Raw genomic sequence first — 19,416 nt, forward strand, 5'->3', positions numbered from 1 at the left:
AAAGGTTGTCAGTCCGATAATTTTCATTGATAAACACGATATTTTTCATTGATTAGCACGATATTTTTCATTGACAGAAGAAAACGCTAGCACACTGTGGGACAGATTCCTTTTTGAGGGCGTCAAAAATCATATTTCAGAAATGAATGCAAATTTGGACGTCAATCTTTTTGATACACAGGTATTTTGAGGCGCTGAATTCATTTTTGTCGTTATTTTGGTTCGAACCTCAAATGGGGGCCCCAGGAGGAGGGTGCAAAGGGGTAAATATTCTGGAAAAGTCGAGTGGCAGAGTATTGATATGTACGTTTTTTGGGCTCCAGAATGCATTTTTGACATTATTTTGGTTCTAAACCCGAAAGGGGCCCCAGAAGGGGTGCAAAGGGGTAAATTTATGAAAAAGTCGAGTAGGATATTGATACGTACGTTTTTTGAGCTCCAGAATTCATTTTTGACGTTATTTTGGTTTGAAACCAAAATGGGGCTCCAGAAGGAGGGGGGGTGTAAAGGCCATCGAATAGGTAAAAAAATAAAATTTTTCATAATTGATTTTTTCAAGTCCAATTAGGGGAGAATCGGGACATTTTGAGAAAAAGTATTAGGCTCAGGTGAAAATTTACCAAATTTCAACTCTCCCTTGGCAGCAAAATCCATCCCATTGGGTCAAAAACATAAACGAGGTCATCCGGCGTTATCTCGTAAAGCTTCATTGAAATAGGTACCTACTAGAACACTTCATTTTATATTCACTCGCAAAAATCTTATACTTTTTGTCGTTCATTTATCCTTATTTATCGTGGATATCACTTATTTATCGTGGACATCACTTATTTATCGTGGACTTCACTTATTTATCGTTTATTCTGCCAAAAACTTCTCGTGGAAATTGTTTATTTTTTATTGTTCTTACTATCATATATATCGTGGATACCACCTAATTTATCGTTCGTTTTTTAAGAAATCGTGCAATACATTTTTTTATTGTGACATACGCTTTTTTATCGTGCAATCCTCTTTTTCATCGTGAATACTTACTTATCGTGATAACCCACTACTGTTATCGTGCTAACCCCCTTTTTTAAAGTAACGATAAATTGCACCCATTATTCTCTCTTTGAATTTGAAGAAACTCAAATTATTTAAGAAATAACTGAACAAAAAACATAAAAAATGAAGCATTTTATCGGAAAAATTTGAAAATTATGAGTTCCATTACTTTAGTTTTTTTTTCTCAAATTTTGAAGTATTTTCCATATTATTTTCTATTTTTGGTAACAAGAATTGTTTTTGAAAGTAGATTGTCAAACATTTAAAAAACATCTTCGAAAATGGACAAAAATATGTCAAAATATTCACATAATAAAGAGTCTAAAATACTCGTATGTTATTTTATGCATCTTAATTCAAAATAAAATTGTGCACATTCGACCCGAAAAGTCGTGAGTTGCGAAGATTAACTTGATGTGTATCGTCTTAAATGAAAAAAAAAACAACAAAAGAGCATAAAAATCTGCACTCTGCACTCCATTTATCTCAGGAAGGAAATAGTTATCAATTATTTATGCAACGATAACAGCATCGCTTAGTTTGTTTTATTAAGAATCAGGTATAGCTATTATTTTCAGCTTAGAATATTTTTCTCTTGCTAAGAGTTATGTAGATTATCAAATTTACGAATACATAATGTTGCCATAAATAACACTAGGCAACGGCATATTTGTGTTCGGGTTGAAAATGGGCTTAATCGATAGTTTAGACCCTAAAACAAAAAACAGAGTGGGGATTTTCAATTTGAGTTGTTTTTGTATTCAGGAGAGATGATCAAAGTTGCAAAAATGGCCGTTTTTGCCCTATTTCACAAGTTTGTGGAGACATCAGTATTATGTTTCAAAAAAAACCAAGGTCATATTCGGATTCTACGCACTTTTTTAAGTAAACACTTTCACCGGATTTTTGATTTTCGAAGTTTCAAGCGCATACGGAAGATTTTTGTTTGTAACATATTTTAAAACTTGAAGCGAGAGCCTCGCCCGCGCGAACACGGTTCCGAGCCACGATTACGTGGTGGAGTAACGCCAGCGTCGCGCGCTCCGAGTTTTAAAAATATGTTACAAACAAAAATCTTCCGTATGCGCTTGAAACTTCGAAAATCAAAAATCCGGTGAAATTGTTTACTTAAAAAAGTGCGTAGAATCCGAATATGACCTTGGTTTTTTTTGAAACATCATACTGATGTCTCCACAAACTTGTGAAATAGGGCAAAAACGGCCATTTTTGCAACTTTGATCATCTCTCCTGACTACAAAAACAACTCAAATTGAAAATCCCCACTCTGTTTTTTGTTTTAGGGTCTAAACTATCGATTAAGCCCATTTTCAACCCGAACACAAAAAAAAGGTCAAAAATTGTTGCCTAGTGTAATTTGTAAATCTTTTGAATTTTTCTTTTTTATGCAGTTATTGTAGCATTTTTGTAAAGTACGTTATAAAGATTCATCTTATAGCTTCAACTTTTAATCCTTTTTTTATTACTTACCTACGTTCAGTTGTTTCCAAAGCTTTTGTGGTTATAAAATGGCGGCTTGTGTTCATAAAGTAATTATTTTCCTGTTTGTTTGGATGATGTTTGAGGTAAGTAGGTAATATTTTTATTATTTAATTGAAGCATGTGTTTCCAAAACGCACTAAGCCCATTTTCAAAGATTCTGAGGTTGCAAGGCCATCTAGCATAAAGTTGCGGCCCAAAATGGCTGATTTTTTGATATGTTGTGTCTGAGGGTCTTGGCTAGAACATATCAAAAAATCAGCCAATTTGGTCCACTTCTACGTTTTCAAATTGTACTAAGTACCATGAATTTCTTATCAATATTTTTTTGGACTTAGTGCGTTTTGGAAACACATGCTTCAATTGTACAATTCATGACACGCAGAACGTAGGTATCTATTAAATAATTTTACCAAACAGATGTGCTGATAGGTATAGCCTATAATGCAAATGAAAACAATTTTTTTTTCAACATAAGTTATTTTTGATTCAGATTTTCTTGGATGGAAAAGTATTAAAGCCACCAGATTACAAGAATTTCCGATGCAATAATGGAAAATACATACCAGGAGATTATTTTTGTGATGGTAACAACAATTGTAGAAGTGGAGACAGAGACTACAGTGACGAATCGTTTGGGTGTGATAGGGTAAGTATTCAATTTAAACTCTTGTAAATTTTTATATTAGGTACTTACTAGCAGGTATTATTGCAATGTATTATTTTTATGTCAAGTGGTCTTGTAACAACGGAACATTCAAATGCTCTTCTGATGGAGCGTGTATAAATATAACCCATCGTTGCAACACAATTGCTGACTGTGCTGATCAATCTGACGAATTAAATTGCGGTAATACGATGAGTTTTACGTGGTATCAATAAGGTACCTACCTACCTAGTTACCTACGAGTACAATAAGTATTTTTGTTTGTTGTTTTTTTTGACACATTTAAAGACTTTGGGTATATTCAAATTAGGCAAAAAGAATAATATTACCTCTAATTTTGAAATTTTGCATTTCAATTTTTAAAACACCCTCCAAAAACATGTCAAATATCCTGCGCCGCGGCGTTTTATCCGGTTAACTTTGTATAAAGTACTCACATTTTGCAACAATTTTAATCCAATTCAGTTGGATCTCATGAACCTATACATGATTTTTTAACCTGCCGACAGTGTCATGCGACTCGTAAAAACTACCTACATAGCGATGTTCTACGTTCCGAGTGTAGTTCAACTCACCTCGTGTAACCCCGCCTTTTGTTGATAGTTTCGGCTACGCACCTACCTACCAGCAATATGAGAATTACAACGTAAAAACTTAAATGAAAAAAAAAAATCGGAATGAAGTGGATTCTGAAAGTTAATGACCCGGCGAACATTGTGCTGCAAAAAAAAAGTTTCTAGCTCCCCTCGGTTCCACTCCAAATGAGGGGTCAAAAAAAGTGGGAACTGGAAATTACAATATTTTTGAAAAAAATGAACTCGTTATTGAATCTACCAAAAAAAGGAAGAAAAATGGCGTTTTCAAATTTTTTCTACCCCCCTCCAATTTATCTCCCACTTGTTATATGAATTATTGAATGCGGGGGGAGGGGGTCAAAATATGAAAAATTCAAATGGTATGAACTCGATATTGACACAGTACCACTCGGGGAGTACGACGCCGTGTTAAAAATTTTTCTACCCCCTCCAATTTATCCCCCTCTAATTTTTGAAAAATCAAATTCGGGGGGAGGGGGTGAATGGAAGAACATAGAAATAATTAGAAAACGACATTGTAGTCCCCAGGTGAAACTATGTAAATATCGAGTTCATCCCATTTGAATTTTTCATATTTTCACCCCCTCCCCCCCGCATTCAATAACTCATATAACAAGTGGGAGATAAATTGGAGGGGGGTAGAAAAAATTTGAAAACGCCATTTTTCTTCCTTTTTTTGGTAGATTCTATAACGAGTTCATTTTTTTTCAAAAATATTGTAATTTCCAGTTCCCACTTTTTTTGACCCCTCATTTGGAGTGGAACCGAGGGGAGCTAGAAACTTTTTTTTTGCAGCACAATGTTCGCCGGGTCATTAACTTTCAGAATCCACTTCATTCCGATTTTTTTTTTCATTTAAGTTTTTACGTTGTAATTCTCATATTGCTGGTAGGTAGGTGCGTAGCCAAAACTATCAACAAAAGGCGGGGTTACACGAGGTGAGTTGAACTACACTCGGAACGTAGAACACCGCTATGTAGGTAGTTTTTACGAGTCGTATGACACTGTCGGCAGGTAGGTATGTATTGTAGGTATCTTATGAGGTAGGCACTGGATTGAGCGCATGCAGCTAGATCAATACGTTTCTTACTTTCTTACATTATAAAAGTTAGGTCCACACCTATATTATTAGTGTATTAGTTATTGAATTCTTCTTAATTGTTTTCAGGTGGCGAAAATGACATTGTTAATTGCTCACTCGACAAAGGAAAATATTTATGCCATGATAAATTGAAATGCCTTGATTATATTTACACGTGCGATGGTGTGTGCAATTGCTTCGATTGTTCGGATGAAAATATTGATAACTGCTATAAATTTGGAAAGTGCATGATTATTTTTACATTTTATTTCATCAAGTGTTACCATACAAGGTATACATGAATTTTTTGATCGGACAATGATGTATAATTATTACATATGATTTAGATTCCGATTTTTGTCGTTCATGTCCACTTTTTTGCTTACCTACTCCCGATGGCCCTCAATGTGCTTGTGATCCGAACAATACAAACGAATCGAGTCAGTTCTGCAGTCGAGGTACGCGATATTTACATATAAATGACCTACGTGTTGCAAACTTATGTATATTCAAGTGGAACAATGCTATTCGTTGTTTTTACAGAAATTAGACATTGCGATCATTATACCAATTGTGATCAGTATTGTTATATTTATAATGGTAAAATGCAGTGTTGGTGTTCAGAAGGTTTTCACGATGTGCACCACTACGACTACCCATATAATAAAGAATGCAGAAGCAATGGTGGGTACAGATTAATTTGTTTGCATGCATGGTAGTATACATGTGCTTCTCTGCTCAAATAACAGTAGTAACTTTTTCTGCTGTATAACGGCACAGAATGGCAGGATAATGTGCTGATTTATTCGACCATCTCAAAAATTAAAGCAATCAACATGACCAGTAAAAAAGTTCAAATCATCCAAACTGAATTTAATCATCAAACAGCCCTGACTGGTGCAAATAATCATATATATTACGCACGTTTTCATAATGACAGATCATATATTTTTAAAACTCGTATCCAAGGTGGAAAAGCCGATCCGATCATCGAATCAGGTAGGTATGTCAAAAATTCAAAATATGTACCTAATTTCATAGAAAGCCACTAAGTAATAAAGGTAGGTCGGTACCTATCTAAATATGTACCTAATAGTAAATGTGAGGAGAGAGTACCATACTTTTCCTCTTCCTCTTTAGACATGTTATAAAATAGGTCTATCTGAAATATTGAATTCGTTTGATAGGTATCTACCTACTTACTCACACAAGCAACAGTGGACTCAAAGTGTAAAAAAATTAAGGAGTGTGCTTATTTATTCCTACTGTCCATCATTCTGTGATTTCATATACATTGACTAGGTAGGTACCTACATAAAATTTTGGAAAATGATGTTTCGGAAAAACGAGTAGAAAAAAGTCATTTTACTTTGGTTGTAAACTTGGAAATACATATTTGTAATTTTTGACTTTTTTCTTGAATCATGAGAGAATGAGAGAAGAAGTTCCTTAAATTAAACTTTTTGAGTCACGAGTAAGAGGAATGAATAGACATTCGTATCAAATTCTTGTAGTCTCGTTTTAGCAGATTTCCAAATCAGAAAACCCCTATATCTATAGATAGGTAGGTAGGTAGGTAGAAATTAAGTACCTATAAGCATATGATAGGCCATTCACCTATAAGAGTAAGACAAGGGTTTCACAAGTTGCTTTAAAAATGAGACTAACGTTGTCCTAAAATGTTCTGACATAGGTGATCATGTTTAGCTAAGTACTAAGTAATTTTCTGTTACAGCTTCTTCTATTACTTCTTTGTCCGTTGATTGGATTACTCAAAGTGTATATTTCACGAGTAATGGATCTCTATCAGTGTGCAATAATGATGGTAAACTCTGTGTTGAACTTGAATGCTGTAACGATGCAGACAATGTTGTTATTTTCCCCAACTTTGGGTTAGTTCAAGAGAATATTTTATAGACTAATTATACACAGAAGCCGCCACTCATTTTCTTTTAACATTTTCTCGCTTTTCTCTGAGTAGGTTATTCATTAAGTTAATACGTTGGAATTTTTTCAGTTTTTATGTTCATTCCGATAAATATTTAATTTTTTATTTATTTTTCGTTCAATTTCAATTCATTATAACTGTTTTTATTTATCATACCTTTGCAGGCAAATGTACTACACTGAAAAATCAGATTTTCAAAACGAAAGAAACGTTATAAAATCAAATATGGATGGTTCAGAAAAAAATATTCTCATAGATGCGAGTTTTGTTCATCCTCTTTCTTTAGCAATAAATGAAAAAAAGAAGACTTTATATGTATATGAATTGAGCACAAATTCTCTGTATTCCATCTCACTTCTTGAGCCAGGCGCAGAAATAAGCATGCAATTGCAATTGAAAGTAAGTGCCTGCAAGTAGGTCAGTACCTAATTCATTAGTCTATGTGCACTAGGTACTAAGTACCTATTCTAAAAGAATTTACCTAATCTCACAGTTTTTTTTTTTAATTTTCGTATTTGTCAAGATCTAAAATTTTTTTTTTTAAATTTCCAACATTTTTTTCCACTTGTAAAATTTGTTTTTATCAAGCATTAATTTATATAATTGTGATTTGCAGACATATCATTTAGAGAGTAAGGAAATATTCTCATCATCGTTCACTGTACTTGACAATCAGCTATACTTTTCCAAGCCCAACCATAGCAACATAATTTACGCATTGCATGATAATCACCACAAGGTCATTAGAGACTTTTACACCGATTTAGAAACAAATGCTATAATACACTTGTATGCGTATAATCTTCATGTACGACAAATAAACACGAGTAATGTAAGCAAAGTGCAAAACTTGATTATTATAGATATTACCTATAGGTAACAAATTACATACATGATACAGGTATCCAAATTTTACTTAGTTATTCATCCTTAAGTAAAAATTATGATTATATTATGTCGATATCTATAGATTATTTTTTTTAATATTCAGACAGAGAATCCTTGCAAGAATGCATCGTGCGATGGTCTATGTTTACTGCGTCCTATTTCATCAACAAATCAATTGAATTACACGTGTATGTGTCAGAATTATTCTTCCACAACTGGTATTCATTGGTGTCACCGCCATTCTACTTCTACCCAACCAATCGGGAATCTTGGATCGAATTTAAATGCTGAATTTACCTCTCCAAACAAACAAACTTTGTCTGGCACTAAAATTAGAAACGAAGATGAAATGTCAGGTGAACCAATTCGAAATTCCACTCATGGCGCTAAAAATGATGCGCATATGTCCAATGATTCTTCAGTTCCTATGGTTTCTTATTCAACAGCACCTGAGCAAAATTCAAAATTTGACCTAATTTTAAGTTTAGGTTTCATGTCGGGTGTTGCTTTGATATTAGGTGTTGTTGTTTTGATATTAGGTGTTATTGTTTCGTACTTAATTGTGGGAAAAGTGTATTCGAAGAGAAGTCATAAACGGGTGGAGATCGCCGAGTTAATGGATATACAATAAATAGGCTATGTAGGTTGTAGGTACTTACATTAATTGCGTTGGCAGATAATTTATATTTTAATATTAATGCTTATAGGTACCTACTTAGTTAATTTTTACGGTTCTTGTTTCTGTAATAAAATTAAATTTAAATAAAAATTTTTCTTGTTTAGTTTTCGTTGTTTTTCATTTGTTCTTCTTGAGTATAAAAATCTGATTAAGTACCTACATATCTCCAATTCTCCATATTTTTGAAATTTAGAAATCGATAAATTTTAACATTGTGGACAAAATTTTCTCCATTTTTATTTTCTTTATTAGTTTGGATATTGTTGTGCTCCCAAACTCTCCCTTTTATCCATACAATAAAAAAAAATTCATTGAAAACATTTTTCTTTCCGAGAAAATAAAAACTACCAATATCGCAGTTTTCCAAGAAAATTCAATTTTACTTTTTCTAAATTTGTTAATTTTGAATTTGATCAGAATGAACTCTCCTCCTTTACTCGTAGAACTCGTAGGTATAGGTATCATCAGCTCACCTACTCCTAATTTTCACTTTTCTTTTCAACGATTGATGAAGCTTTCAGTTATGATTATTCGTAGGCGTACAGTTTCAAACATAATTACTGCCAATGTCATCGTTATATGATATGGATTCGTGAGGAAGCGCGAATTACTTACTATCGTAATGATAACAATGGTGTTATTCAAAGATAACCAAGTAAATGCATACAGATTACTCATATTCTTTCAGTAGACAATACACACGATGGAGATGGGAAAATTTGGAGATATCTGCATCGGATTTAATTTTTATTCTCACTTGACCGTTACTCCCTGATTAAAGAATGTTTACTTATATGCTTAGAACCGTTATTATTTGGTCACTTCATTAAAATTTCGTGTACAAAAGTTTGAAATGAAGTATGTGAATATTGTGAAACTATTTTTCTTAATTTGTGCTGTTTCAAGGGTAAGTAACTTTTCTGAATTGTTAAAGTTTTCTTACTCTCATTTCATTCCTTGTTTCAATGGAATAGGCACCTTATAAGTAAGAGTAATAAGTAGGTACCTACCTATAAGTCACCATTATGGTTTTTATATCATCCCTTTTTTTTTAAGTTGGTACCTAATTGCGAAATAGGTACCTAGGTACTTAAGTTGTTGGTAGTTGGTAGTTTAATGTTTATCACATCAATTTGGCATTCTGTAAACTTCCCTCCCTTCAAGATATCTACTTCTCACACAAGTCCAACAACAATCCATTCTGGAATTTGAAATCCAAAAAATGTATTACCTATCTAATATTGTGCATAAATGCAGGCATACTTGATACTTGCATTTATTCAAAAATAATTTTCAAAATTACCTACCTATCAACAAGAGATTTTTGAAACAGTTTTTTTTCGAAAGATCTTTTCTTCTCGTAAAAAGTTTTTCTTTTCAGCTTTATTTTTTAGAAGTCTACATTTTTAAATTTGGAGTTGATTATCAAAATTTCTTCTCAAAGTGTGAATATCTATCAATCCAAACCAAGTATACTTTTACCTATACTTCATAACCTTACTCACTATTTTCATCACGAGGCACTGTGGTAATGAAATATAGTAGTAGAGTAGACATCTTCAACATTTTCATTCAATTTTTCAGACAGAAATTGGGGCCTTTCGATGCAACAGTGGCAAAGAAATTTCTGATATACGATTCTGTAATGGCCAGAATGATTGCGATGATAACAGTGATGAAGGTTACGGATGCACAAGGGTAAACCGATATGTTTTCTCATCAAATAGAACCATTTAAAATTTATAAGTAGGTAGGTATCTATCTACTGGTGCAATTTCTTTTGATATTATTATGAATATTTTTAGAGATCTTGCCGAAGAGCTAAATTCACGTGCCAAGATGGATCATGCATGGATATAAAAGTTCGCTGTAATGGGATTCTAGATTGCCAGGATCAATCTGACGAACAAAATTGCGGTAATAATTGAACCATTATGATTGATTGCATAATTCATATTGATTTTTATAACAAAAAAAAACAACAACAAACAACAACCTATTGTTACTCACCTACACTTCCTTATCGTGGATTTATTCTTTCGTTTCTCGATAATGTTATTCAGCTCAACAATCTCGTATTCAAGTTCAACCTCAAGATTGTACATTAAATCAAGGAAAATTCCTTTGCAAAAATGAACTGGCGTGTTTGGATTTTTCATATACTTGTGATGGCAGGTGCCACTGTACAGATTGTTCGGACGAAAGCGGTGAAAATTGTGACAGACTAGGTCCGTATAATAAGCTTTTATATAGTAGGCAAGTTCTTGATTTATTTGTACCAGAATGGAAATTTTCCACAGATAGTGAATCTTGCAGTTCTTGTACTAGATCTTGCTTACCAACTCCAGATGGGCCTCAATGTGTTTGCAATTCGAGTGCTTATGAATCTAGTCCATTATGTAAAGGTACGAGTAGATAGGTATCTTGCACCATTCTGTTATGTCTTTTGAATAATTTAGCCAAGTTCAAGTCATCGAAGTACCTATACATTCTTATTCATTTTTGATGGCTATTTTATAGAAATCCAAACTTGTATTCAAAGACTTGATTGCGATCAACATTGTATTCGATTTAGGAACTTCGAACGATGCCTTTGCAATGATGGTTACTACGAGATGCCAAATACTAATGGCCAAAAATGTCTACAAAAGGGTACGCGTATCTACCTACCTACTTGATACCTAAAAAAATGAGATAGCTTTTCGATGAAATGAAAAACGGTACCTATTCAACTCAATGTTTTCAGCTTGGTTGAAAACTATTTTATTCTACTCAACGGTAACCAGAATAAAATCCGATGATTTTGCAAATAGTAGGATGGAAATCATTCAAAATGGTGTCTATTGCACAGCTTTGACTGGTGCTCGTGGTTATTTGTATTACGCGAGTCTTCTCAACAATAAAGGAAGAATTTATAAGACCCCGATTGATGGCGGAATTTCAGAAAAAATTGTTGAACTGGGTAAGCAATACCTACATATAAGGTTTCTTTTATCAGATTACTAATTAGTAATTTCATATTTTCGAAATTAACTTATTCATGAAATTTTGTTCAACTACTTGATTCATTAGATTCACGAATCACATCTGTATCTGTTGACTGGGTCACAGAGAATGTTTATTTCACGAACAGCAATTCCATATCTGTATGTTCGAATAATAGTCAGATTTGTGTTCAGTTGATGTGCTGCGGTGTGAATAATGTTGTCCTTGCTCCCAAATTCGGGTAAGTACGAGCATTCCTAGTCTTTTTCCCCCTCATGGAATACTTATACTATACCTATCTAGACAAGTCCGTCAAAGCCAATGCGGGCCCGCGGAAAATATCATTTGGTTCGATTTCCAGGGAAAACCCTAAATTGAGGCTTTTTGATTGAAGAGAGGGGGAGGGGGTTCAACTGAAAATTATGGAACTGATACAGGGGGAAAATACACATTTTGCCGATTGATATCATATTCACATGACTTAAGTATAAACATTTTAATTTCTTATTTTGGAATTTTGGGGATCCAAATATATTTTTATTTTAAACATAGGTATACCTAAACCTATTAGCCCAAGTGAAGCAAGGTTAACAGTTTTTGGAGATTTGTATTTTGAGAGAACTAAAACCTATGTTTTTCCATACAACGAGTTTATTTTTTGACTTTATTTGATTTTAGAATTTGAAAGATTTTTTTTAGGGTGTTATTGAGAACAGGCCCATGTGAAGGCGAAAGCTTTTGAAAATTTGTATTTTGAGGGGCATGGGCATAAAAATACTTTTTATGCGAGAAGTTCATTTTTTCACTTTAAAATTTTAAAAGTTGAATGATATATTTTTTTTTAATTTCAATTTTTAAAAATACTTAAAAAAGAAAAGAAGTCCGAGAAAAGCGAAGCCAAAAGCTTTCGAAAATTTGTTTTTTGAGAAGTAAAAATACATGGTTTTCTTTCATCGCAGGTCCTTCTTTTTCTGAGCCCTCCAGAAAGCGTGGGCCCGAGGCAATCTGCCCTCTTTGACCCCATACTTTTCAACTTTTTAGATCATCTTGGATAAATTTTCATTTTTTTTTCATTTTTTGGCTCAGATTCAACTTTTTGAAAATTTACTCTACAAATCAATAAATGCACTTTGAACCATTAAATTTTAGGCTGATTTTTAGGACGAGTAATTCATATTTGAACATTTCATCTCTCTTAACAATAGAAATGACAAAATTGTTGAAATTTTTCAGCTCAGAATTTAACATGGTTTAAACTTGACTCGCTGGGAAATTTTTTGGATTGCATTGCAATCATTTTTTATTAGTGCAGTAATGTTTAACCTTTCCTTACAAATTATCGATCTTACCAAATCCTCACTTGGCTCTTAATTTTTCCGTTTGAACACCAAACTGGCTACTTCGAGGTAATGTTCATATTTAGGCACTTGACTTTAAAGTAACTTTTAGCCTTTTCAATTTCTTTGGTTTTAATTTAATGGAAATTTCAACGCTAAAAAATCTACTGGGGGCTTCAAGGCTTCATGCAACGCTGTTTAAAATAGTTCAAAACTGTTTCCAATCGGCTCTGAGAATCGAAAATTGGGCTGATCTGATCTTTCGATTTAACTTTGTCCAGTTGAGAAAAATTTGTTAGTTGAGGTATCTCCCTTGTTAGACCTCTTTACAGGCCTCACAACCTTGCAACAACTCTATTAACACCAGTATAATTCAAGTAGGTAGGCTACATTAAAATGACGAATTGCCTCTCGAATACCTGAATAGTTTTGATAAATGAATCCGCACATCAAGAGCAAATAGCTCTACTTAATCTGCTTTCATGAAAATATAATTGGTATGCATAGTTGGATGTTTTACTCGTATACACATATGGTTGACACACTGATTGATGAAAATGACCAATTCATTATGAAATCCAACATGGATGGATCCAATGAAGAAGTTCTATTACCTGATGAAAGTTTCTTAAACCCAGTTTCCATGACAACTGATGAATTAACAGGGATATTGTATTGGTTGGAAATCACTGAAGGAAAGCTGCACTCAATTTCATTTGATGGATCCAATAGACAAGTTAGTACACATATGCTATGCAAATGATTACATTTAGGATCTCATCTATCATACACAGACGTTCGTGTTAGCTTTCAATACCCAAATCTAATTAAATTTCAGATTCATTATTTGGGAGAAGAGAAATTTTCATACTTAGCTGTCCTTCAAAATTCATTCTATTTCGCAAAACATCGAAATAATTCTTTTTATAATAGTTTGGCAGCACTTTCACCATACGCAGAGCATCAGGATAATTCAACTAGTGCCATAAGACATTTGTATGTTTACAATCCAGATCTACTACAGCACACATATCAAGTAAGACAAATTTAGGTTTCTTAAATGATTTTAGGTTGCTTAGCTGGTTCACTGATCGCTGAGTAAACTCACGCTGGGGCATATGTTAGACTGAGACTTCTGCCTATATCCGGAAACTCGTTATGTAAGAGTATCTAACCCTTCTATTTCGGGTAACACTGAATGGTACAGTCGGGAAAGAGGTTTAGCAGCATCTTTGGTGACTGGACCAATTCGCAGTTCTTCAACGGCGGAAACCAATCCAATCAATGGACCACGGAACGCCAATCGCCAACCAAGTACCAGCGCCAACAATATGATGTGAACGGTAGTCCAATAAATCATGGCCAGGCCAGCACGAGGTCCAGATTTTATCGCAAAAAATTGACTGTGACCAAGTAACAGGGTCTGGTAAAAACTATACCTGTATCAGAAGTAACGACTTCTTGCTTTAGAAATTTGTGTGCTGGTTGGTGCCAGAATGTGATACGTTTGTCATCGAGTAGTCAAATATACTTACATATCGCGGTACGCGATATACCTATTCAAAGGGACCAAAAACTCGCTACAAGTAAAATAACGATTTCTAAAGGGCAATAAAACAGTCACTCAGCGTCACATTTCAAAACGACCAGCAGACTTGTTGTTTAATTTTATGCACATAACTTGCCAGCCTCCTCTTTTTTCCTCAAAATATTTCAGCATGCCGACAGGCTATCAACTGATAAGAAACAAAGACTACACAAACGTAGGAGTGGGGCAATTTTGACTAAATCTCACTCAACTCACCACCGATTTTTGCATCAACAACCATTAGATGTTTCACTGTGCTATCGTTTAGTTCTCTGTTATCAATTTGTTCGATGTATGTAATTACACTTCACCGAACAGAACTCAAAATACACACGATGAATAATACTTTAACACAATAAATACACAGTTATGTGTCAAATTCGATATATTTGAATAATCAATTCACTCAGATACAACACGTAAATATTCGATAAATAACCACATACTCGTGCGAAAAAGGGACATTTTATACAAAACTGGGAGGGATCACTTAAATACGAAAACTATAGCTAACAAAATACTTTTAACTTGGGCCCGGAGGTCACAAACTTAAAAGGCACATTCACTTGACAATTTGCGGACAACCGTTGAAGAACTGCGAATTGGTCCAGTCGCCAAAGATGCTGCTAAACCTCTTTTGCGCCTGTACCATTCAGTGTTACCCAAAATAGAAGGGTTAAATACTCTTACATAACGAGTTTCCGGATATAGGCATAAGTCTCAGTCTAACATATCTACGTAGGTATATGTAGTTAACTTCACTATATTTAATCAATACCTTATACCTACCTATTTAGACGAAGAATCCCTGCGAAGAGTCATCCTGCACTGGAATTTGCCTGATACGGTCATCTCCATCGTACTCATCGTATGCTGGTTTGAATGTCACATGTTTCTGCGAAAACTTCGCCCCTACTGATGATAATAACTGGTGCAACACAGATGAAAAATATTCACTTCAGGAAAATGAACCTTCCACTACAAATTCACTGATTCAAACATCAACTACACACGAAACTGATCTTACAACAGAATTTATTCCAACTACAAGTGACCTAGGCTCAGAAAACAAATCAACTTCAGGATTTTCTCAAACCACGCCCAACGCAGAAACTTCAACAACAGGGTACGTTGAAACTACAACCATATCAGGCGAAGGTTCCTCATCAAAAAGCACCTCTCATTCATCAACAGGATTACCTGAAAGTGTGTTAACAACATCAGAGAAATTCAACTCACCAACGACGGAATCAAATATCAAAACTACGACACAGAAAACCTCATCGATTCCTATTGCAGAAGGAATCAATTACGTTTTAATTTATTCAACAGTGACCAAAATAAAAGCTTGGTTTTTGGCTAACGGTACTCATCAAGTTATTCAAAATGGAGTCGATAGTACTGCTTTGGCAGGTGCTCGAGATCATATTTATCATGCAATTGTCAAAAACGATGCAGGACACGTATTCAGAACTTCCATCGAATCGGGACAAACTGATGAAGTACTTAAAATTGGTAAGTTAAGTAGGTTTGTTAAGAAGATACCATAAGGTTTTAAGTATAAAAAATGGAAGGTAAAATGTTTTATTCGATTTGTAAATTTATTAGATTCGCAAGTCACTTCCATTGCAGTTGATTGGATCACAAATAATGTTTATTTTACCGCAGACTCTTCTTTATCAGTTTGCTCCAACGATGGAAAAATTTGTGCTGAATTGAAATGTTGTGATACGGACGATGTTGCATTGTCTCCGAATAACCAGTAAGATTTTACAAGTTTAATATTATAAGACGCATGATCCTATTGGATGGAAAGGAGAATTCATTTATAATTTGTTAGTTGTGTCTACATTTCAGAACAGCCTTGTAAGAATTTCATTCGTAAAAAAAAACTTACCATAACCATTAGGTATCGAAATGAAAATATTTCAGCCTTCTAGGGTAAGGTGGTGAAATCCGCACCACCTCTTCAAATTTTGTGAAACTGATTCAAAAAGTTGTTTTTGATGTAAAATCATCGCAAAAAATTTTGAATCGACCCTTTCCCCCACCTCAACTCGAATAATATGACCATTCAATGTTTTTTAACTCTGGAGGGGATGACCCTAAAATTTTGTGTGACATGAAATACCCAATCATAAAAAAATCCCACGTTTGTATTTTCTGAGGGTAGTGAGAAGGGGAGGGGGTAGTAAATTTCAAATTTTCGCCAAAGAATTGGAAAGGGTGCCCATCACAAAATTTTTTCAATAATTTAGTTATACCACAAGGTACATAAGTACCTATAACATATGTGTACTTTCTTGGAGCTCAAAAGTCGGTTCAACATGATCAAAAAATTGAAACCCATAAAAAACATAATTTTGTAGCTTTTATTCTATTTAGACCATCGAAGTCAACATCTTTGAAAACAAATTAAATTTTGAGCAACGCAGGTACCTACGTTAAAATGCACGAAAACGAGAAATTTTTGATTCTCAAGCCTCAGGTCTGCTTAGATACGGTCATTTAGGTGGCTCATTATTTTATACGGATAAAGTATGTACTCACTTGTGAAAATCATTTTTGCAATTTTTTTTCGTTCCCACCTCCCAAGTTATTGATAGATACCAATTTGTTTTTTAAAATTTGTCTGCAAATTTAGGCTCTTCACTTTGAAATTAGATCTCAAAAAAAAATCAAAAAATCCTATTGATGTAAAAAAATTGTATTTCTGAAACAGAGTTTTTCTAAATAAGTATGTAATTCCTTTTTCCAGGATTAGCCTCCCTTGTCTTTTAAACTGAGCCAGTGAGCCCTCAAGAAATGTTGAACCCTTTGTGTGGAGGCCGAATTCCATCCCCTTCTTTCCAATTCAAATAAATATTTAAAAAAAATAAGTCTGAAAATTAAAAAAAAAAAAAAGTTCATTTGTGGTCAGAAATGTTCTAAATAACTGTTTTATCAAGAAAAAACCTCTTAAACTTCCTTGGCCCTTCACACAATCTTAGTACCCTTGTATAAAGCTCACCCCCCCCCCCAATTAAAAAATTTTTAAAATTCAGAAATTGAAATCGTGTAAACATATTTTGAAAAATTTTTCATACATTTTAAAGGGGAAAAAGTTCCCTTAGTCCTCGTCATTCGTTTGATGAAGGGATTCGGAGAAGAATTTTTTGTGTTATTAGAAGTTTTTATTTTGTTTGGAGAAATTTAGGCAAAAAATAGAAGTTTTCATCCTTTGGATTAAAATTTTTTCTGCTTCTGTAAATTACTTATGTGACTCAAAATTTGAATTTTTTCGAAAAAGTTGACTTTGAAAGGTTTAAACATTACCTAAAACTACGAAAAATACTAAGTCCACTTTTCAGTTCCAAAAAATATATTATGTAAGGTAACCTTGAAATCTGTTTTTTTTTTTAAATAAAAAAACTTTAGAATAGGCTCCCTCTTCACTTTTTCTACGAATTTTTGAAATTTTATACCCCCTTTCTCCTCCCCCAAAAACCTAAAAATGGGTTTGGTGAAAATTTCAAAATTTCTGAACCAATCCCTCCAACTGAAAAAAAAGTATTGAATTTTGAATATACCTATTTGAACATACGCCAATCCCCATAAAATGGAGATGGTTTTGCATCCAAAGCAACCTTTTGAGTGAGTTTCGCCAAATTTAAAAAGATGAGAGCGAATTTCTCAATCTTATATCCTTGAAAATAATTAAAATTTGGAAAAAAAAGTCAATTAGGTGTAACAAATACCTGAACAATAAAACTTTTCAGTTTGTAAAATCGACAAAATTATCCAAAAGTGGTTTTTGTGGATTTGTTTTTATCCTAAAATATCACAAGAAGTACTCATTAGAACTCTTTTTAATACACATTTTTAACTGAAATGTGCTCAACAGGTGGATGTTTTACACCAGTAAAATGACCAGCGAAGACAAACGCATAATAATGAAATCCAGCATGGATGGATCGGATGAAATCATCTTACTGGATGAAAGTTTCCACGAGTTTATTTCTCTAACAGTTGACGAATCTAGTGCAAAAGTTTACTGGTTGGAGATAGAAGAACAGATATTGCATTCTGTTTCATTTTTCGGATCTGGAAGAGAAGTAGGTATCATTATGCTAATATATTTTGAACCTCTTTTTATGTACCTACCTAATTATAATTTGAATAATTATATGAAATAGGAGAGATTATTGAAAACTGAAAATCGAGCGTACAAATTCTTCGCCGTACTGGAAGAGAACTTGTTTTTCACATTTGGGCGTAATGGCTTCGAGTGGCGGTTTCCTTTATGGAGTCATTTCTGGCAAGACAGTAGCACCAACGATGTAAAATTTTTACACGCTTTTGACCCTCATTCACATTACGCTGATTCAGTACGTTATTATCAATTCCTACCTAAATAAAACGATGAATAAGTAGGTAACTATAGATTTTTACCTTCACTTCATCTTCTTCTTCATCGTTTAGGCTTCAAATCCTTGTGAAACTTCACCCTGCTTCGGATTATGTGTATTACATTCTGGATCACCAGGTTTCACATGCTTATGTGAAAATTTCACCTCAACCAATGAAAATTACTGGTGTAACAAGAAGAAATCATATTCTGTGGCGAATTCGAACTTATTGATTCAAAATAATAAAGAGGAGGTTCAGTCTTCAGCAACCGAACGATATCTCGACTGTGACAATGGGTCTATTTCATTAAGAAAAGCGCCTACACCTGCGAATTTCTCTCTAGCTACAGAATCTGCTTCAGCATCTGGCTCACCTCAGATTGATTATCATTTGATTGCCAGTGGAGTGTTGGGTTTTATTTTAGGGATAAGTACTGCGACTTTTGGTATAGTTGTTTGTTTCGTTTTTCAGAAATGTTATCGTAGTCGAAGTTTTAGGAGAAAAATGAGAATACAAGATGACATGGAAATGTAAATTTTTTTTATCAATTTTTTTTTTTTAAATTGAAATAAAATTTTACTACATGAGAAATAGAGTGCTTATTATTTCGTTGTGGGATTTTATTAAAAACTGAATGTTTCATTTTCATGCTGTCATCGTCGATAATTTTTTGATAACAGTATTTTAGAGCCTACTTATCTTATTGTATTTATC

General features: G+C 33.7%; 2 protein-coding genes across 2 annotated transcripts; both read left to right on the forward strand.

Moving 5' to 3' along the window:
- Positions 1–1,622: 1,622 nt before the first annotated feature.
- LOC135838847 (vitellogenin receptor-like) lies at positions 1,623–8,500 on the forward strand. The gene is made up of 11 exons (XM_065354640.1): positions 1,623–2,630; positions 3,038–3,193; positions 3,280–3,394; positions 4,976–5,127; positions 5,235–5,346; positions 5,432–5,572; positions 5,669–5,887; positions 6,624–6,780; positions 7,001–7,235; positions 7,453–7,668; positions 7,828–8,500. The coding sequence occupies exons 1-11, from the start codon at positions 2,574–2,576 to the stop codon at positions 8,353–8,355; spliced, it is 2,088 nt and encodes a 695-aa protein (XP_065210712.1). The 5' UTR covers positions 1,623–2,573; the 3' UTR covers positions 8,356–8,500.
- Positions 8,501–9,070: 570 nt separating this feature from the next.
- LOC135838838 (vitellogenin receptor-like) lies at positions 9,071–19,293 on the forward strand. Its single transcript, XM_065354629.1, has 15 exons — positions 9,071–9,310; positions 9,988–10,101; positions 10,209–10,320; positions 10,467–10,631; positions 10,704–10,808; positions 10,924–11,055; positions 11,150–11,365; positions 11,476–11,629; positions 13,233–13,461; positions 13,564–13,761; positions 15,111–15,828; positions 15,922–16,075; positions 18,197–18,407; positions 18,489–18,680; positions 18,775–19,293. Exons 1-15 carry the CDS (start codon positions 9,257–9,259, stop codon positions 19,234–19,236), a joined length of 3,216 nt encoding a protein of 1,071 aa, XP_065210701.1. The 5' UTR covers positions 9,071–9,256; the 3' UTR covers positions 19,237–19,293.
- Positions 19,294–19,416: the final 123 nt, after the last annotated feature.

Source organism: Planococcus citri, chromosome 3, assembly GCF_950023065.1.
Source record: "Planococcus citri chromosome 3, ihPlaCitr1.1, whole genome shotgun sequence".
Taxonomy (NCBI): domain Eukaryota; kingdom Metazoa; phylum Arthropoda; class Insecta; order Hemiptera; family Pseudococcidae; genus Planococcus; species Planococcus citri.

Excerpts from the sequence above, each read along its gene's own strand:
- LOC135838838 (XM_065354629.1), top strand. The coding sequence starts at position 9,257 with ATGAAGTATGTGAATATTGTGAAACTATTTTTCTTAATTTGTGCTGTT. Across the intron at positions 13,762-15,110 it reads TACTACAGCACACATATCAA|ACGAAGAATCCCTGCGAAGA; the intron begins GTAAGACAAATT and ends CTACCTATTTAG. Across the intron at positions 18,681-18,774 it reads ATTCACATTACGCTGATTCA|GCTTCAAATCCTTGTGAAAC; the intron begins GTACGTTATTAT and ends TTCATCGTTTAG.
- LOC135838847 (XM_065354640.1), top strand. The coding sequence starts at position 2,574 with ATGGCGGCTTGTGTTCATAAAGTAATTATTTTCCTGTTTGTTTGGATG. Across the intron at positions 3,395-4,975 it reads ATCTGACGAATTAAATTGCG|GTGGCGAAAATGACATTGTT; the intron begins GTAATACGATGA and ends AATTGTTTTCAG. Across the intron at positions 5,347-5,431 it reads GAGTCAGTTCTGCAGTCGAG|AAATTAGACATTGCGATCAT; the intron begins GTACGCGATATT and ends TTGTTTTTACAG.